Raw genomic sequence first — 21,726 nt, 5'->3', positions numbered from 1 at the left:
TCCTAGCACCTCATCCATAAGACCCTAAACCATGCACCCTACAATATCTCCATGTCCTAGCACCTCATCCATAGGAACCTAAAGCATGCACCCTACAATATCTCCATGTCCTAGCACCTCATCTATAGGAAGCTAAAGCATGCACCCTGCAATATCTCCATGTCCTGGCACCTCATCTATAAGAACCTAAAGCGTGCACCCTACAATATCTCCATGTCCTAGCACCACATCCATAGGAACCTAAAGCATGCACCCTACAATATCTCCATGTCCTAGCACCTCATTCATAGGAACCTAAAGCATGCACCCTACAATATCTCCATGTCCTGGCACCTCATCCAGAAGAACCTAAACCATGCACCCTACAATATCTCCATATCGCACCTCATCCATAGGAACCTAAAGCATGCACCCTACAATATCTCCATATCGCACCTCATCCATAGGAACCTAAAGCATGCACCCTACAATATCTCCATATCGCACCTCATCCATAAGAACCTAAATTTGACAACCATGTCTTTTTTTTAGAGCCTGACCTAGATTAGCTTGGAGACAACACACATCTCAGAACGGGGGTCTTTCTGCAGTATGTGAAAGACATCTGTCTTCGTAAAACTGAGCAGTGTTTCGCAGTAGTTTGAACAATGGGATGATATTCCTCTGAGTAGGCATTTATGAATGCAACTCTCTCATGTCTTGACAGATACAATATTTCACCCTCTTTGTATTTAGCTGTCAGGTTTATCTCGCCCTCTAAGTATTTCTTGCATAACGTAGTAATCATCAGAGCCTAAAATATCATTTGTTACATCATAAATACCAGACCTCTTCGAAGTCTTCCTTGCCGGACATTCGAAAGAGTATAGATTGTATATAAATGAACAATTACTCCTCGATGAGAAATTCCCCTCCAGCTGCTTCGGGTGTGGAGGACGACAACCAGACACCTTTAGTGGAGAGTTGTCAGCACAAGATTTGCAGAACCTTTTTTCCATAGTACAGCCTTGCCCTCACACACCCAGAAACTCTAGAGATTCTTTCCAGCAATTTGATGTATCAGTAAGAGGGGGAGATTTAGTTATGGAGAAATTTTGACAACATTTCTGTAGCAATTGACTGTTTCAGGTGGCTGGTTGTCATCCTACATACAATGGAAGCTGCACCTGCGGGGGAACTTTCTCATGGGTAAGGCGATTGTTCTACTAATACTCATTTTTTTCTTCTGACTGTTATGTCCCGCAAGAAAAATGTTTAGAATACAAGAATAATCTGGCAGCTTAATACACAGAGGAAGATATTGCCACCTGTCATGACATGGGAGAGTCTACTTGGACCTGGCAAAGCCAGAATCGGTGAACTGAGACGGGGGAGGGAGAAACGAGGTACATCTGTAATATGTGTTCAGTAGGGATGGGCTACATGTTCTCCAACATCGGCTGTTCAAGTGTTCGCCGAACACTCCAACGGTATGGGCTTTCGGCGGGAAGTTCACCCGTGCGCCCCATAATGCAATGCACGCAATGTGATTGGCCAAAGCATTGCACCTTACCCCGGGTCAGGTGCAATGCTTTGGCCGATCACAGCTGAGTTCACAGGAAGACCCATTTTTTGGCCAAACTTTCAGTGACTTTGGCCAATCCACGCCCCACACTATATAAGACTTCTTACACAGCAGCCTTGTGTAGTGTGTTGGTGGAGTTATGCCGGCCATAGATGGGTCGAACATCGGCCGAAAACCCAGAAAAATCGGTCATTCATTCGGCTGACGTTACCACCAACAGTAAAAAAAATCGGCCAACAAAATTTATAAAGTTCACCCCATAACTTCTGTCCCTTGCAGGTCACGGCTCATGCGCGGATTTTTTATCAGTAAAACTATTGACCGATTTGCCCTTCACTGCCGGGAAAATCGGCCGCAAATTTTCCAACATGACTGATAAAAAAACTGTGCAAAAAAACCCTAAATACGGCCGACCAATTAACCCACTAACAGTGTGAAAATCGGCCGATTTTTGACCCGTCTATGGCTGGCATTAGATAGGTGAGGATAGTTAGTGGTGTGTTAGGAGACAGGGTAGTCAGGGTAGTCAGTGTAGCCAGTGTAGTGCAGTGTTGTGGTGTCAGCAGGGGCAGACTGACAACTCATGGGGCCCCCAGGCAATAGGGGATCATTGGGCCCCTATGTCCTTGCCCACACTCAAAGCACACCCAAAAAAGCCTATAAAAAAGGTACCAGGGGCATTGCATGGGGCCCCCTACTGACCCCGGGCCCTCAGGCAGTGCCTGAGTGCTCGAATGGTCAGTCTGCCCCTGGGTGTCAGTGTTGTGGTGTCAGTGTCGTGGTGTCAGTGTCGTGGTGTCAGTGTCGTGGTGTCAGTGTGTTGATTTTGTGACACTTTTGCATCACTGCTGTTCCAATATTTTTTTTTTTTTTTTTTTTGTCAGCATCAGGTTATGTTGCTGCTTCTCTAGTTTTCCCCTTTTGTGTCGCAGGTGTTCCTCCTTCTGTGTCAGCACTGGTTTCCTTTTTTTTTTTTTTTTTTTTTAATTTATATTTTTTAATTTGATTTTTTTTTTGGCTGCACCACTAAAACCATTTATGGCATAATTATTGTTCTCCCCTTTTGGAGGTGTTCCTCCTTCTGCGTCAGCAGTGGTTCACTTTTTTTTCTTTTACATTTATTTTATTTTTTTACTGCTGTGGCAAAAAAAATAATTTGCCACTATTTTCTATTATAAAAAGAAAAAAATGTTAATAATAAAACAGTTTATAGTGCACCAAACATATTGCACCCAAACACCAAAATCCCATCCCCCACAGAAAAATAAAGTGATATAAATCCCCATCATGTCGGAAAGGCCAAGAAGGAGAGGCAGATTCTCACAGGCAGCTAAGAGAGGGCAAGCAGCCTCTGTGTCCACAGTGACCAGTGGTGGCCGTGGACATGGTGGACCCTCTGCAGGCAGGGCACGCTTGTCCTTTGTTTCTGGTGCTGGCCGTATTATTGAGCCACAACATGCCGAAGAGGTGGGGGAGGGGATAACTCAGTCATCCTCATCCTCCTCATCCTCTGTCACCCAGGATCATACTATTTTGCCTTCCACCACAGCTGCCAAAGCGGCCTGTTCCACAGGCTCCTTGTCCACCACAGCTGCTCCTTCCGTAGCCCCACCATCATGCATGGAGGAGTCACCTCAATCATGTGATCCTGGTGTCAGTCCCATGCTGCTGGAGGATGGGCAGCAATCTGAATGCTCCGATGTTGGTTCCCAGGATGAGGAAAGGAGTGACGTGAGCCTAGAGAGAGGGGGCGCCAGTGAGGGAAAAGAAATTGGCAGTCATGTTCCCCCAGCCGCAGCACACTGCCAGCGCCTGCATCATATGCTGCAGGATTATCTAGGGACAAGAGCAGACTTGGAGACCTTTCCAGCTGAACATCCACTGGGTTACTGGGTCTTGAGGATGGATCACTGGCCAGAACTTGGTCAATATGCCATCCAGCTACTGACCTGTCCTGCACCCAGCGTGCTTTCCGAACGGACATTCAGTGCTGCTGGAGGTTGTGTGACGGATAAAAGAGTGCGTCTGTCCACAGACTCCGCTGACCAGCTGACATTTATCAACATGAATCAGTCCTGGATCAACAGCAACTATCTTGTCCCTGATGCTGATGTAACTGATTCCATTTGTTAGGGATCTGGGATCCCTTGAAGACTGCCTATGCTGCCTATCCTATTCCTCAGTCCTGATTATGGGCGCTTCCAACTATTTGTTTGGTTTAGGGCCCCAACAACACCCAAGGCACAATTTTTGGGCACCCGTTTTACAGGTGCAAGTCATTTCCATTTTTTTAACCATTTTTCTGTAATTGTTAACAATTTTTATCTGTGGGGCCCCTGCCTGCGCCCAGCAAGAGTAACTGTGAGGGGTTACAGTGTTCAGGCACCACCAACACCCAAGGCCCAATTTTTTGGCACCTGTTTGACAGGTACATGTTATTTAAATTTTTTTTCCATTTTTCTGTATTTGTTACCAATTTATATCTGTGGGGCCCAATCCTGCACCCAGCAAGAGTAACTGATGAGTTACAGTGTCCAGGTACCACCAACACCCAAGGCCCAATTTTTCGGCACCTGTATGACAGGTACATATAATTAGAATTTTTCCAGCAGGGTCCAATCCTGCACCCATCAAGAATAACTCTGATGCGGCCCTTTGCTTTCTTTTATCTGGCCTTTTGGGCCACCGTTCCATCCATTGACACCGGCAATGGGGCATAATTACTCCCAGTGGCTTCAACAAAGGTGCACAATTATTCCCAATGACACCAAAAATGGGGCACTATTTCTCCCACTGACACCAATATTAGGGTCCTATTCCTCTCACTGACACCAATAATGGAGCAATATTCCTCCCACCAATGATAGGACACTTCCTTACACTGACATTAATGATGTGGCACCATTCTATCCACTGACACCAACAAAGGGGCACTATTCCTTCCACTAACCCCAACAAAGAGGCACAATTGTTCCCAATGACACCAAAGATGGGGCACTATTTCTCCCACTGATACCAATGTGAGTGCCCCCCCAGCAGTGACCAGAAGAGATCCCAGTGCCTCCAGTATTGACCAGTACAGATCTCTGTGTCCCCAGCAGTGACCAGTACAGATCTCGGTGTTCCCAGTAGTGCCCAGTACAGATCTCAATGTTCCCAGCAGTGACCAGTATAGATTCCAGTGTCCTCAGCAGTGACCAGTACAGATCTCGGTGTCCCCAGCAGTGACCAGTACAGATCTTGGTGTCTCCAGCAGTGACCAGTACAGATCTCGGTGTCCCCAGCAGTGAGCAGTACAGATCTCAGTGTCCCCAGCAGTGACCAGTACAGCTCTTAATGTTCCCAGCAGTGACCAGTATAAATCTCAGTGTCCCTAGTAGTGACCAGTACAGATCACATTGTCCCCCGCAGTGACCAGTACAGATCTCAGTATCCCCAGCCGTGACCAGTACAGATCTCTGTGTCCCCAGTAGTGACCAGTACAGATCTCAGTATCCCCAGCAGTGACCAGTACAGATCTCAGTGTCCCCAGCAGTGACCAGTACAGATCTCAGTGTCCCCAGCAGTGACCAGTACAGATCTCAGTGTCCCCCAGCAGTGACCAGTACAGATCTCAGTGTCCCCAGTAGTGACCAGTACAGATCTCAGTGTCCCCAGCAGTGACCAGTACAGATATCAGTGTCCCCAGCAGTGACCAGTACAGATCACATTGTCCCCAGCAGTGACCAGTACAGATCTCAGTGTCCCCAGTAGTGACCAGTACAGATCTCAGTGTCCCCAGCAGTGACCAGTACAGATCTCAATGTTCCCAGCAGTGACCAGTATAGATTTCAGTGTCCCCAGCAGTGACCAATACAAATCTCAGTGTCCCCAGCAGTGACCAGAACAGATCTCTGTGTCCCCAGCAGTGACCAGAACAGATCTCTGTGTCCCCAGCAGTGACCAGAACAGATCTCTGTGTCCCCAGCAGTGACCAGTACAGATCTCAGTGTTAATACATTGATCACCGTGTTTTGTAGATGAACTGACAGTTGTCCTGAAGGGATTATGCCAATATTTGCAGTTTTTTGGGTATTTTCACTGTCATTCTCAGAATGTGTGTATTTCCTATGCTCCTCAGCTCCACCTAGTGGCCATAATGCAATATTGTAGTACTGCCCCAACCAATCATATTGCTCAGCCTTGTCAGATTTATGGCTCTTTGCTTCAGACAAAAGAACAACTAAAACTTTTTCCATTATACTCACTGAAGGATCCATATACACAGTTCATGGGGGGCAGTGCTTGCGGCCATGAGGGTCCTTGATTGGCTGATTCTGACCTGTTACTCAGGTAACCAATCTTATCACTCCATATTTGTGTGTTCTCCCATCTCAAATGTCTGAAATCTGCATACATCTCAGGAGGAAAATCTATAAAATCGGATTGATGAGGCCCAGCTAAAAGTGAAGAGAACCTGTTGTGTCACCCCAAGGAAATGTCCTTCTCTGGCCTCCCACTGATAGGAATAATAAGAAAGAATCCAGAATTAGGGTGGAGTAAATGAGAGAATTTCAGGAAAACTTTATTTGCCACAAAGGAAAATCACAAAATATCAATCTCAACCTTGGGCCCCGTAAGCCGTTCTATGAAGCTACAACTTCTATGATGTGCAGCTCCCAGCTGATTGTGATAGTAGAGATTATTCAGGGGTGTCACTCCCATCGATGAGCGTCCCCCCTCTGGTGGTCAGACTACTTAGATACGATCTTGCAGCAGCGGGCCGATGTCCAGTCCATATTGCCGCACTGACAGTGGCACGTTCTCTCTGATCGGATGTCCCACGAGCCGCAGCCCATCCCGCAGGAACACCCCGTGGTGCTGTAATCTGCATAAAATGAGGAGGCGGTGATGAAATATCAGATTAGAACATTCTACAATCATACATATACTGTATACACACAATGTGCAGAGGTTTGCAGCCCTGAGGTGTACCCCAAAAATAACCTCATAGAGGCTTTTGTTTGAATGTCCAGAACTCCCCTCCTGTCATTTCTTGGATTGATCCCACCCTGTTCTTCTGGGGAGGTGACAGCGGTCCTTCTTTGGTCTGAGATCTCTAGGACCTCATGGGTGGTCTGGAATGAAGTATACATCTCATCACACTGACATTGAGGTCTATTCATGATCATTTACCTGCAGGACAGGCAGCGTATGCTCCTCGCTGGTTGACAGCAGTGCAGACAAGCTTACTGTTCTTCAAGATTATAGAAGCTGGAAGAGAAGACAGAGATATGAGGAACCAACAAATGTAAATGAGCAGATATGGCTGCCCCCCCCCCAATACTAGCAAAACATTTTCCCTTGTAGACCATGAAACCAAAACATAACCCACCCAGATCAACATTATCTATCAATGCCTAGAAGGCCTTTGATCTTGGCTGGACCTTATTGTGTTTTACCCTCCAAAGGATTGGGATCCCCCCTGCCTTCCTCAACAAAATTTTATCTCTATGACTGATCAATGGCTAGACTTTGAATAATTGGCTCTTTTCAGACCTTTTCCATATGAACAATGCTTCCTAACCTTTGCCCATGGAGCACCTAGCTAACAATGCAAACACTTGCTTGCACTTTAGCCATTAAGTATTTTGGGGTTCATATCCCCACTAATCTTTAAATAATCCTAGTTTGGCCACAAGGGCTTTTCAAGATGGACATTGTCCCTTATATAATCTATGTCTTTCAAGCATTGCCCCAAAATGTTTCTGTATCTTGAAAACCACATTACTGAACTATATCTGGCCTCACCCCTCCCAAGTTATGATGCAATATCTTTGTCAGGTAAACGTCAGCTGGTGGTGTGTGGTCTTCCTCACCTCATATTATATTACAATGCCATGAGCTTCTATTACTAACCTCTATCCTTGATTGGATACATCAATGGAAGGACAAGTTATGGGTTACAATTCAGAACCATCCAACAATTTTCCCATTTCTTGGATATCACTCCAAAAGCTCCCCCAATTCCTCACCTTTCCCATTGGGTTTCCTCCTCTCCTAAAGGCCCGGGACTTCATTTGTAAACATCAATATCTGTCTCCAGATGTTGGACCACTCACTCCTTCCCTGGGCAATTCTGAGTTCACACCAGGATTCTCCCTTTCATAAACTGATGTTACAGATCTTACTCCGATCTCTGGAGCTACTGACCATGTTAAACATAAACATATTTTCCACTATAACATCCACTCTACAACCCGCCCCATGACCTGGCTCCAGTACTTTCAATGGCGTGGTCTTGTTACCTACTGGTCACACCTCCAGGGACTAGACTTCTTTTTGAATCACTTTGTCTACACGACATGCCACCTACACAGCTTCTAATAGAATTGTAGAACATTCTATTAGGCATCTCCTACATGATACTATTTCTCGGTGTGGGAAAAAACTAAACCATGAAATTCAGAAGGACAACCTAAGCTAAATTTAAACTCTCACCCTTAAAATCAGCATCACTAGCATGGCTCAAGAGGGTACAATTGTGACCTGCTGGTACCATTGCCATTATTACCCCAACCCTTACACAAACATTTTCTAACCACATCTGACCACTGTTGGAGATGTAATATGACAGTAAGGACTATGCTTCCCATATGGTGGAACTGCCCTTCAGTCTACAATTTCTAGACCAAAATATTCTACAGTTGTGCTGAAAGGTTTGCCCCACCCTGGCAGAAATGGTGAAATGTTGACATTGATATTGAAAATCTGACTGATCATGCTTTTTTCCCCTCAAACAATAGGTGCAGGTACTCCCCCCTTCTGAGCCACCCACTGTCTCTGCCCCCTACCCACCTCTGGGCATTGTCCCCTGGTTTCACCCTCTACCCACCTCCCAGAATATACAGAATCAAGTATCTTTTTGTCAGGCTAAGTACTTTGTATGATTTGTTAGTAATAAACAATGCAGTAAATTTGATTCCCTGCTGCTAGGAATAACCCCCTCCCCAGTAACTATAGATCTCCCAGTGAAAATAGAGCCCCACAAGCAACAATGGCTCCTCTCAGCAACAATAAATCCATCCCAGCAACAACAGACCCCTGCCAACAACAACGGATCTCACAGCAGCCAGCATCAATAGACCCCCTCCCTTAGAAGTAGATCTCTCCCAGTAGATATTGACCCCGCCAGCAAAAACATATCCCCCATCAGCAATAATAGACCTCCAAGGCAAACAATAGACCCCCCTGAAATAATAGATCCAACTAGCAACAATAAAAATGCCAGAAACCAGCTTCAATAGACCCTCCAGCACACCCCACCAACCTCAGTGTTAAGGTATGTCCCCCTGCATTCTTGCTGTAAAAACACCCTGGTTGTTTGGCTCCTTTTTAAATCCTAATGATAACAGTATTCCCCAAAATGGCCCAGATCAAAATGTTTCCTCCCCTGGAGTGTTTGGCCTTGGTACAGACACACAAAGTGACACACACAGGTTACAATGTCAATTAAAGATGAATTACTCACATCTGTGGCTTTTTAAATTGCGGTTAGTGTCTGTGTATGGTCAGTGAGTTTGTTACCTCTCACGTGGATGCACTGAGCAGGCTAGATACTGAGCCATGGGGAGCAGAAAAGAACTGTCAACCAACCTAAATGGCAAGGTAATGGAACTTTATAAAGATGGAAAAGGATATACAAAGATATTCAAAACTTTGAATATGCCAGTGCTGTTCAAACACTTACTGAGAAATGGAAAATTCAGGGATCTCTCGAAACCAAGCCAAGGTCAGGTAGAGCAAGAAAGATTGCAGCCACAACTGCCAGAAGAATTGTTCGGGATACAAACAATAACCCCACAGGTAACCTGAAGAGATATACAAGCTTCTCTGGAAAAAGATGGTCCGGTTGTTTCAAGGAGCACAATATGATGATTCTTGAACAAAAATGAGCTGCTTGGTGGAGTTGTCAGAAAGAAGCCTTTACTGTGCCAATGCGACAAAAAAACCAGGCTACAATATGTCCAACAACACATTGACAGGTCTCACAGTTGGCTCACTGTAGACCAAAATAGAGCTTTATGGTCCCAATCATAAGTGCTGTGTTTGGAGAGTTGTCAATAAGGCCTATAGTGGCAAGAATACCATCCCCACTGTGAAGCATAGTGGTGGCTCACTGATGTTTACAGCAGAAAAAGGTGAAGGTTCTGGAGTGACCATCACAGTCTCCCAACCTTAATATCATTAAGTCGCTTGGGGAGATTTCAAACATGCGGTTCATGGAAGATCACCAAAGAATTTGCATGACCTGGAGGCATTTTGCCAAGACGGATGGGCAGCTCTACCACCGGCAAGAATTTGGGGGCCTCATAGACAACTATTACAGAAGATGGCATGCTGTCATTGATGGTAATGGGGGCAATACACAGGATTAGGAAATAGGAAGGTGCAGACTATTGAATAGGGGGAATTTCATTGGTTGCCTTGTTGCCATGTTCTGTTTTATGATTGGGCCATTCAGTTATCATCTACAGTTACAGAATAGGACTCCCATAAGAAATACAAGAAATGGGATTTGCTGGCTCACTCGTGGTACATCCTGTCTATTACCAATTCTCCAGGGGGGGCAAAATTTTTAGCACAACTGTATATTGTGTTGCTCAATCGTAACCAACCCCAAACTAGTTACTTATATTAAATGTTACACGCCAGGGCTGGATCTAGCTAGTCTGATATGGGGGTGCATTAAAAAATGCCAGGGGGGCAGAGGATAGGAGGTTGGCAGGGCAGTGCACAAAAACAGGAATAAGTAGCAGAGTGTACTGGGGGTCAGCAGGGCAGAGGACAGGAATTAGCAGAGCTAAGGGATGGGATCTGCAGTGTGTAGGGCAGTGTACAGGGGGTCATCAGGGCAGAGGATGGGCGGTCAGCAGAGTGGAGGACAAGGGTCAGTATGGTAGTGTATTGCAGGGGTCAGAAGTTTGTAGGCCAGTGTACAGGGGGTCAGCAGTGTAGCAATCGTGCACACAGAGATGGACGCGGTCATTCATTTTGCTCCAAACCCTCCATCTTGTATCTCTCTCTCCCTCTTCCCTCATCCCCCCTCCCTCTATGTTGAGTGACACGTGGTCCTTAGATGCTGAGTTCAAAAAGGTATCAATGCCCAGCGGGGGAGCTCATGGCTATAAACCCCAATTAGCCTGGCACCCATATGTCTGCGAAACTCTTGCTGGAGAAGGATCTTAAAGCCATAAACCAAGTCCTTCACTGAGTTCAAAGACATTCCAGATAAGCCATAAAGCAGACATCACATTCAAGACCCACTTTCCCCTATGATTACATATCTTGGAATATGAGAGACTTGCATAAAAAACAGGCATATATTCAGACCGCTCACTTTAATACAAGTCGCCTGGTAGGTTACACCCCCTAGCTGACAGCTACAGGAGAGCAGAAAATGATATCCCCTTAACCATCCCAGCAGGTATGTCATATTTCATACCTAGACGTTCAGCAGATGATTCTGCGTATTAATCTACCCATGGGTGGAATGTTACATGTACCTAGGAAAAGTTATCAACCATAGTATAATTTGTGAGGGCTTTGGTCAGAGCCCGAGCTCCCCGCCTACAACTCCCTCCTCAAATGAGACGATTGGTTCTCTGCTTCAGCGAGACACCCTGCTGAGTTCCTAGAAAAAAGCTGTTATGCTTGAAGCTAAGCTGAGTAGAGCTAAGTTGAAGATTCTCCCTTGTAACATCAGCACCAACTTTGGGAGATAACATACCCTTTTGGCTCAGAAAACTTGAAAGCTGCTTAAACCAGGACTCTTGGCAAGTACTTTAACTCTCTAAATTCCTTTTGGTTATCTCTTTGCTGTGTTATTGTTCTCTCTCTCTCTCTCTCTCTCTCTCTCTCTTTCTCTCTCTCTATATAGGCTACATCTTTTCTGTGAATATTTTTATTGCACCCTTTTGACCTTTTAATAATAAATCTTACTTTCTGAAAGTGTTGAATTGTTTCTAAAGCTCTTTAATGCAAACTACGAACCCCTGTCTCTGAAGAGCGCTACTGTGTGTGTGTTTTAAACTTCGGTATATCTCTGCCTGCGGTGACAGTGGTATACATATGATTATTCAAACATCATAGTGTTATTGCTGATATTGCCGAGTTTCTTCTTTCTCTGTACAAAAAGGAGGTGGTGGCAGTGTGAAGGGTTAATTGCGTAATTAACCTGACCCAGTAACAATCGCTCCCAGGCTGAAAGAACACAGATTGTGGTCCATTACCTGGAAAATCTTTGTACAGGTTGCAGCTGGGCGTGGCATTGTTACGCACGTGATATTGTGGTTTTAGATTGGCTAGTCATTGGGTTACGAGTTTGGTGAAAAGGGCTGGGGTCTGATGCCGCGATCGTCACATATTGGCTGGCAGCGAACGTGGGATAGTTCTGCGTTAGAGCTTCAGTGCATTGATAGGAATTGGCTCTGCACTGAAAGATTGTAACCTTTGTGGAAACAGTCCTTAGAAACAAGCAGTAGAGAGAGAGAGAGAGAGACATATAGCAACAGCTCCTTCATTTTTCTACTTTCTATTCTATCTTTACTTGTGATCATTCCTGGTGACGCATAATACAGGGAAATGAGCAAAAGTGATTTGAGTACTGAATGTACCTCACGAGGAATTGACATTGGTCGCAAATCTGATGAAGATTTGATTTGTGACCTACAGGAGCATGATAGCTGAGCAGACCAGAACTCGGGGGAACTTGACCATGACGGGGTTCCTGCTACCTCCCAGTGGCTCAGGTACGGCTTCACAGGATGGGCATACAGAGACTGACACTGGAGTATCACCGAATGTTATCTTCACACCACCACCTGAGCAGGCCAGCATTGGAGTGCCTGTAACCAGCAGAGACTTTTCTCGGATGCAGGAAGCCATGGAACGCATTAAGGAGGTGGATCCTATGGCATACCTGCGGTTCTTTGAATGCCAGGCTGACAGAGAGGCAGTGGAACGCCAAGCATCGGCTGACAGAGCAGCTGCGGAATGCCAGGCTGAGAGAGAGGAACGCCAGGCTGAAAGAGAGGAATGAAAGGCTGAGAGAGAGGCATTGCAGAGGCAAACTGATTGTCTGCACGAGCTGGGGATGGCGAGGCTCCAGCCGCAGTGACAGGTTCAGAACCTCGGGTCATTAGAGAACAGGAACGCCTCTCTGGTCGTGGGCACAGCAGCCAAGTTTCCAGTGATGGAAAAAGATAGTGACATTGACGTGTATTTACTGTCATTTGAAAAAACTTGCCATCAGTACCATGTGCCCCAAACACAATGGGCTCGGTACCTGACACCAAGGCTACGAGGCAAGGCCCTGGATGCATTTGTCAAATTCAGGATGATTATGAAGCTCTAAAAGATGCCATTGTCTGGAAGTACCAGATGACCCTGGAAGTGTACCGCAAGCGATTTAGGTCCTTGCAAAAGGGACCTGGGGACTCTTACATGGATGTGGCGAGTCGCTTACTCACCACATTCCGGCAGTGGACTAAAGGACTGAAAGCTGACTCCTACGAGTCTTTAGAGGATCTCATGATACGAGATCAGCTCCTGCATATCTGCCCGGCAGACGTCAGACAGTTTGTCTTGGAGAGGGAGCCAGCATCTGCCAAAGCTGCAGCCGATCTGGCAGATACCTTCGTCCACACGTGGGTGTCTGACCCTCGCAAGGCTCCTCCAAATGGCTGGAAAGGAGGGAAATCACCCATAGCAACCCCTCCTACTCCAGTGAGTCAAGCTCCCCCTCACCCAACACCTGCAGTACTTGAAGCCAAGCCATTCCTGACTGACAACCGCAGATGTTACACCTGTGGGAAATCCAGACATCTCAGGATGCAGTGTCCTGAGCAGAAGCAGATGACATCACCTGGCCAACCACCCAGCAACTCTTCTTCAGTGCTGTTTGTCCGCAGGAAGATGCGGGTAACCCCCATAAACTTGCAGCCAGTCACTGTGGGCAACCGGTCTGTAACTGGTTTCTGGGACACCGGAGCAGAAGTTACCTTGATCCGGCCAGAGCTGATTGAGCCACAGAACCTCATCCCAGGAAAGTTCCTTACCCTCACGGGAGTTGGGGGGACCCGTTCACGCATACCCTGTGCAAAAGTATTCCTAGATTGGGGTGCGAGAAGGGGAATGAGGGAGGTGGGGGTCTTGGATAAAATTCCCACACCTGTTTTGTTGGGTGCCGATTTGGGTACTCTTGTGGCCTATTATGCTCCTGCCGAGAATACCCTGAAGGCCCCCTGGAACTCTCTGGACATGCCAAGGTACTGTGTGCAGATGTTAGGGTAATGTCTGGGCAACTGGTAGATGGACAGAGGGAGGGGGCTGGGAATAGAGTGGGGCTACAGGATTCTCCATTAGCTGGAGAAGGAGAAGGAATCCCCTTGCATGGGGAGGTAATGAACTCATGTATCATTGATATTACAAACGTAACTGTTGATAATGATGATGATAATGATAACGATGATGCTGACATTGATAATGTTGATGATAATGTTGATAATGCTAATGATGATGATGATGATAATGGTCATGATAAAAATGATGCATTTTCATTATTGGGGGTCACCCACAGTTCTGTGAAGTGGGCAGAGGTACAATCTCTGGGTGCTGAGCAAAGGGATGGTCCGGATAGACCTCTTTCTTGCTCTGGCTCAGAGGATCCTACCTTGATAATCGCCCAGCCATTGTCCTTGCATGGTACACAACAGCCGGCTGGTAATTGTACTCCCACGGCCAAGGCAGCACTGAAGAGTGATCAAAATGTGGACTTCAGAAGCAATCTAGCTGTGAGATTCCCTGCTGAGAAAGGTAAACAATGGCTTGAAGGGGATAGGGGGGCTTGGGGACTAAAAGAGTGTCATCTGATCTAGCCTGTCAAAGTGTGTGGGGGAAATCTGAAGCTAGGGAGGAAGACACCTCCAACTATTTCTGGCTTAGATTCCCTCCCCAAACACCAGGCAGACAAACATATGTCATAGGCAGTGACAGCACACCTGGATTGGAACTTTCCATTCAGGTACAGAAGCTGCTGGCAAGACCTATGATAGATGTTGTCTAGGTTCAGGGAAACCCGGGGAGAGCTCACCGTGCTTTTCATGAGTTGGACGGCAGGGTGTATCCTTCCCTCATGCCTTCGACCCACCTCACCTCACAGGAGGTGCAGACTGAATGGGCCAAAGAGGCAGAGGGAATATCGCAATCAGGAATCCAGGGGTCCTGCAGGGTCTGGGCATCACCAGTAGTCTTGGTCCCCAAACAGGATCAGATGACAAGGCTTTGTGAGGACCTTGGAAAACTGAGCGCCAGCCCTGTGGTTGTGGCCTACCCCATGCCCAGGAGCCATGAGTTAATGAAGCATCCGGCAGGTGCCCTCTGTCTAACCATCATGGACCTGAGCAGAGTGTATGGGTCACCATCTCTAACCCAGGAGGCTCAGGACGAGTCAGCCTTCACCACCCCAGGTGGCTTTCCTGAATTCACGGGAAAGCTAGTTGGGGTTGAGAATGCACCAACCACCTCCCCAGGTGTCAGGAATGACCTACAATGTGGAGTGGAACTGTGTGCAGTTGCCCACTTTAGGGGCCTTGCAGTGTACGGCCCTGTCTGGGAAGAGCAACCTTGGCTCCGGTCACTAGTCAGGAACAAACTGCCCTTGCCTAGTCTGACAGTCCAGAATGGTAACTGTCAGAGGGGCGTGTTAGTGGTTCAGCCTTGGGAACCACCGGTAGGAAGAGACCCCCAGAGGTCTGGGAATAGGGAGACTGAGGCAGTTACGGCCTGGCCTACTCCCCAGGCCGAAAAGCAGATTACGTCAGTCTTGGGTACAGCTGGCTACTGCAAGATGCCTGGGTGCAACTATCATGGCTCAGCTGGACCTGTGACTGACCTGGCAGAAAAGAAACTGATGGAAATGGTGTCCTGGATGCTAGCAGGTAAAGAGGACTTTTCATCTTGGACGAGGGTACCTGTAGACACCTCTGGAAGGCGAGTTCCAGAATTTGCCTGTCCGCTACCGGTGCACACAGGCACCACTACCTTCGGGCCAGATGTAGTCTTTGGCCTGAGGAAGGAGATTGGAGAGGGAAATCTCATTCTCTACCTTGACAAGAAGCTACATCTTAATATGTTAGCATATGACACCCCTGAACAGAAGTGTTGTGTGAACAGGTGGGCACCACGGCAGTTGCCACAATGTCCGGGTAGTCACAGCCGACTGGTGCTTACCCCTGACAACTCACTTGGTTGGCACAACGGTGTTGCTGGGGAGAACAGCACCCTTCTCAGAAGGAACCTGGTTCTCCTGCAGTGCAGCGGTACCAGATCACACCAAGGTGAACCTCTGGGCACAATGGGTCTGTGCTCTGGTCAAACCAGCAGCAGTTGTCGGTTGCATCAGGAGGCAGTTCCCTCCCATGCAACCACCTGAGGGGGGAGGTGTAGCAATCGTGCACACAGAGATATCCGCGGTCATCCATTTTGCTCCAAACCCTCCATCTTGTATCTCTCTCTCCCTCTTCCCTCATCCTCCCTCCCTCTCTGTTGAGTGACACGTGGTCCCTAGATGCTGAGTTCAAAAAGGCATCAATGACCAGCGGGGAGCTCATGGCTATAAAACCCAATTAGCCTGGCACCCATATGTCTGCGAGACTCTTGAACTCACTGAGTTCAAAGACATTCCAGATAGGCCATAGAGCAGACATCACATTCAAGACCCACTTTCCCCTATGATTACATATCTTGGAATATGAGAGACTTACATAAAAAACAGGCATATATTCAGACCGCTCACTTTAATACAAGTCGCCTGGTAGGTTACACCCCCTAGCTGACAGCTACAGGAGAGCAGAAAATTATATTTCCTTAACCATTCCAGCAGGTATGTCATATTTCATACCTAGACGTTCAGCAGATGATTCTGCATATTAAACTACCCGTGGGTGGAATGTTACATGTACCTAGGAAAAGTTATCGACCATAGTATAATTTGTGAGGGCTTTAGTCAGAGCCCGAGCTCCCCGCCTACAACTCCCTCTCCAAATGAGACGATTGGTTCTCTGCTTCAGGGAGACACCCTGCTGAGTTCCTAGAAAAAAGCTGTTATGCTTGAAGCTAAGCTGAGTTGAGCTAAGCTGAAGATTCTCCCTTGTAACATCGGAACCAACTTTGGGAGATAAAGCACCCTTTTGGCTCAGAAAACTTGAAAGCTGCTTAAACCAGGACTCTTGGCAAGTACTTTATCGCTCTAAATTCCTGTTATCTCTTTGCTGTGTAATTGCTCTCTGTATATTTTTATATATAGGCTACATCTTTTCTGTAAATATTTTTATTGCACCCTTTTGACCTTTTAGTAAAAAATCTTTGTGAAAGTGTTGAACTGTTTCTAAAGTTCTTTAATTCAAACTACAAACCCCTGTCTCTGAAGAGCGTTACTGTGTGTGTTTTTTAAACTTCGCTATATCTCTGCCTGTGGTGACAGTGGTATACAGACAATTATTCAAAAATCATAGTGTTATTGCTGATATTGCTGAGTTTCCTCTTTCTCTGTATAAAAAGGAGGTGGTGGCAGTGTGAAGGGTTAATTGCGTAATTAACCTGACCCAATAACAATCGCTCAGGCTGCCAGGACACAGATTATGGTCCATTAGCTGGAAAATCTTTTTGCAGGGTGCAGCGGGGCGGGGCATTGTTACGCACGCCACAGCGTGGTTTTAGTTTGGCTAGTCCTTTGGTCATGAGTTTGGTGAGAAGGGCTGGGGTCTGACGCCGCGATCGTCACAAGCAGGGCAGAGGACAGTTAGTCAGAAGGGGAGTGGACAGGGGTCAGTAAGGCAGTGTACAGGGGGTCAGCAGGGCAGAGGACGGGCAGTCAAAAGGGGAGTGATCAGGGATCAGTATGGCAGTGTACAGGAGGTCAGCAGGGCAGAGGACAGTTAGTCAGAAGGGGGGTGGACAGGGGTCAGTAAGGCAGTGTACAGGGGGTCAGCAGGGCAGAGGACGGTCAGTCAGCAGGGGATTGGACAGGGGTCAGTATGGGAGTGTACAGGGGGTCAGCAGGGCAAAGGATGGTCAGTCAGGAGGGGAGTGGACAGAGGTCAGTATGGCAGTGTACAGGGGGTCAGCAGGGCAGACGACCGTTAGAAGGGGAGTGGACAGGGGTCAGTATGGCAGTGTACAGGGGGTCAGCAGGGCAGACGACCGTTAGAAGGGGAGTGGACAGGGGTCAGTATGGCAGTGTACAGGGGGTCGGCAGTGTACAGGGGGTCAGCAGTGCGTAGGACATATACATTTTTAAAGGCAAAACTAGCCTCTAAACAATATAAACAATATGTGAACGTTGACAATAATAACAATACTCATAGCAAGTCATCTGATTGACTTTACAATTAAAAAGTCAACACAGGATGACAAAATGTGAGCCAGACTGGGATGATGAAAGACATGGGGCACCCTGGGAAAGAACAAAGAAATAGGTTCTGTGTCTGGCCAGTGGGAGGGTCTTAAGGGGTGCCTGCTGTATACAATGCCCACCTATACCACAGTACTCTTACCCACAAAATACTAAATACTGCGCCACAACCGACCGTCTCAGAGACACAAACCTCAGGACAAAGGAACATTTTTTGTATTAATTGTTTCCATTCCATATGTTTTTATGCACACAAATGATATTTTTGCCATAGGCAGCCATACTTGGATCAAAATTCATCTTCTTCAGTAGGGATCGGTTGAATTTCAATCCATGTATGGGCAGGCTGGTTGTACAGAAGTCGACCTACTAATCGACTTCTGTACAATCAGCCTCTAGGAAAATTTCTGCACAATTAGCAGCGCCGGGTATAGCTGGCAGCACTGATCAGTGTATTCTGGTGGCAATGAAGTCTCTTCGCTGTCAGAACACATTACCTCGGCGGGAGTGATTCCCCATCTACATTGAATTTGTGGATGAGAGAACTGAGTAATATTTTTTTCCTTCAACACATTGTTGGACGAGAAAGAATGACTAATGTATAGACTGCCTCACTGAGCCTACCTTAATGGAGAACACCATTAAAACTATTGAGAAAATGAACACTTTGGTCAGGTCCCTCTTACATCAGAGTCCAGCAGATTTCCCCCTTACATCAACAGAGTCAAGCAGAGGGCCCCTTACATCAGAATCCAGCAGACTGCCCCCTTACATCAGAATCCAGCAAAGTGCCCCCTTACATCAGAATCCAGCAAAGTGCCCCCTTACATCAGAATCCAGCAAAGTGCCCCCTTACATCAGAATCCATCAAAGTGCCCCCTTACATCAGAATCCAGCAAAGTGCCTCTTACATCAGAATCCAGCAAAGTGCCCCCTTACATCAGAATCCAGCAAAGTGCCCCCTTACATCAGAATCCAGCAAAGTGCCCCCTTACATAAGAATCCAGCAAAGTGCCCCCTTACATAAGAATCCAGCAAAGTGCCCCCTTACATCAGAATCCATCAAAGTGCCCCCTTACATCAGAGTCCAGCAGAGTGCCCCCTTACATCAGAGTCCAGCATTGTGCCCCATGACAAAGGGATTTATTAAGGGCACTTTTCTCCTGTCTATGATCATTTGCAGATAGGAGAAAAGTGTCTGTTTTATACAAACTGTCTATAAATTTAGAGCGCTCTTCATCTTCTTTCTCAGACTGCTGCGCCCTCATCTTTCTTTCTGTCTACTTCTTACCTCTTGGTTTCCAGGCCTAGACAAATGACATCATGCATCGCAGGAATCTTCAGGAGGGGAGGAGGAGCTTTCTCAGCTAAGTATACCCTCCTGTCTGCCTGAGCTAAAGGTAGACAGATTCCTGGAAGGGAGCATTGATTTTCAGACACCCAGTATCCAGTCTCCAGAGAGGGAGCCTCCTGTACACCCTGTGAGCTGCACCCATCCATCCCTTAAGGGAAACTCTGGTATTTCCTGATCATCACTTAAAGGTCCCAGGATCCATCCACCTTGAGAGGGATTCAACCCTATTCCTGACTTATTTCAGATGATCTTTTGATGACATCAGGATTTGTTATTCAAACGCGCATTTTATTGTGCTTTCCGGTGAGTGCGCATTTCTTCCATACCTGATTGCACGGGCACTGAGTTGGGGAGAACGCAGGATACTTATGAGCACTTAAAGTCACTTCACAAACTTTTATATGATCTTATTAATTTTCATATGATGATATTTATTCATTTGTACCTTTTACAATATTTTAATATTTTAGCCCTGCACATTTTTGATTATATTAGATGTATGGATATGTCTGAGAACATATATTCTAACTCCTAGTACACACATTCAGAAAACTGGATGACAAAAATCGCTTTTGGAGGATCGTTTGATAATCTGATCGATAATGCACAGCTTTCATGACAGTTCATGTGACAATATCTGAAGTGACGAGCATGAACGTTTTTCTCGTACGATAACAGAACAAATTATTTTCATTTAATCAGCACAGTAGTTGTCTAAAAAAAAAAAAATGAAATTACATGAAAGAGCTTCTACTACATATCAGTGCTTTCAAACAAAATTCACAGATTTGTTAAAAATGTAATGTGTGAATTTTGTATGAAAACTGATAAATACCCCCAAGAGGATAGCTAAATTGCCCTGAGGGGCCCCATGTGATTGAACACCTTGAATAAATCAATATACTATTGAGAAACAGTACGGGTGAGGGCCCCTGGCCCCCAGGCATTTTATTCCCTCCATACCCTTCCCAACCTGACATTCCCCCAACCTTTCTACCCACTAAGCTATCTCTTCTACCATTTCTTCCTTTACCCTTCTGTCCCCTACAGCTGTTCAACCAGTCTTCCTTCAAGTTCCGATGTCTAACACCAACACAGCTTACAAACACTGCATTCAATTGTCCAACCAATGGAGGGTCACCACTACATGTTCTACAGCAGTGGTCTCCAAACTGCGGCCCTTTGCTTGTCTTTATCTGGCTCTTGGGGCACTATTCCGCCAAATAACACCAATGATGAGGCACCATTCCCCCTATGACACAATCAATGGGGCACTATTCCTCCCACCATTACCAACAATGAGCCACCATTCCCCTCATTAAAACCAATGATGGGCCACGGATGTTGGGGTATTTTCTACTTCCAGTGGAAACAGTCTGGCCACCCTAAAGTCTGAAGGACAGTAAACTTGCCATTTGCTCAGAAAGTTTGGAGACCCCTGTTCTACAGAATAGGCAACCTCAAAAGTCCTTTCTTGTGCTCAGCCATGTAATCAACCATCATTCTGGTTGGAATTGCTAATACATTGAAGAATAGAGTTGCTCTTGTGTTGGGTTCCATTGCCTTGTGGGCTTCACCTCCCATCCAGACAGTACTTGATAACAGCCGGGTCTATCCCAACAAAGCACTGTGGAAACTTTTCGGTGATGCAAATTGATTCAGAATCATGCGGTAAGAAGATACATAGCAGACTTACAATTGTGTTATTATCACAAAGAGGTTAAACCTACCCATAGACTTCATGACGTTGGAACATTCCCCAGGAGAGCTACTGGTGTTTGATGTGACCGCAGACAGGAGAAAGAAACAAAGCAGAAGCCTCATCTTCTGGATTCCAGGAACACCTGAGAGGGACGGAGAATGTGCGGAGAACGGGATTATATCTCACCACAAATAACAAATCTCTATACAAGTACAGCTGACAACTACGACACCAAGTATGACATGAATAATGGAAAACATCACAAGGAATCCCAACATCCATTTACAAGCAATTTTTGAGAATGAAAAAAAAAATTTCAGGTTTTTTACTGATACATTTCCCTACTACGTCCACAACATGGAGAAGCTTCACCAGGAACTCGAAGTGTCAGCTAAGGTGAAATGTTCCTCCTCTGGCTTCTTCCACTGATAATAATTGATGTCACCGGCTTTAAGGTGGAGTAAAGTGGTGTGAAATGGAGTTTTGTACATCACAATATATTTGGGAAGATTATAAAAGAGGAATTTATCTTGTGAAAGTCTCTTCTATTTACTTCTGGTGTGATGTCCCATAGACTCTCCAAGTATAAATGTACGGGGGGTTACTGGAAGAGTCAACATGCTCCACTCCTTTAGTAAATCCCCCTGAGCTCT

General features: G+C 46.2%; 1 protein-coding gene across 1 annotated transcript; it reads right to left on the bottom strand.

Annotated features, from left to right (window-relative positions):
* Positions 1–6,092: 6,092 nt before the first annotated feature.
* LOC149435938 (resistin-like) lies at positions 6,093–21,238 on the bottom strand. Its single transcript, XM_089662233.1, has 3 exons — positions 21,102–21,238; positions 6,740–6,817; positions 6,093–6,431 (listed from the first exon to the last, which is right to left on the bottom strand). Exons 1-3 carry the CDS (start codon positions 21,193–21,195, stop codon positions 6,298–6,300), a joined length of 306 nt encoding a protein of 101 aa, XP_089518359.1. The 5' UTR covers positions 21,196–21,238; the 3' UTR covers positions 6,093–6,297.
* Positions 21,239–21,726: the final 488 nt, after the last annotated feature.

This window comes from Staurois parvus, unplaced genomic scaffold (assembly GCF_062004578.1).
Source record: "Staurois parvus isolate SC_StPar_1 unplaced genomic scaffold, SC_StPar_1.0 ptg001446l, whole genome shotgun sequence".
Lineage (NCBI taxonomy): Eukaryota > Metazoa > Chordata > Amphibia > Anura > Ranidae > Staurois > Staurois parvus.
Note: the sequence above shows the minus strand (reverse complement) of the source record. Positions and strands in the feature narration are given on the sequence as shown.

Coding starts and splice junctions, on each gene's coding strand:
- LOC149435938 (XM_089662233.1), bottom strand. CDS start 21,195: ATGAGGCTTCTGCTTTGTTTCTTTCTCCTGTCTGCGGTCACATCAAAC. Junction 6,818..21,101: donor CAACGTCATGAAGTCTATGG/GTAGGTTTAACC, acceptor CTTCTCTTCCAG/CTTCTATAATCTTGAAGAAC. Junction 6,432..6,739: donor ATACGCTGCCTGTCCTGCAG/GTAAATGATCAT, acceptor CATTTTATGCAG/ATTACAGCACCACGGGGTGT.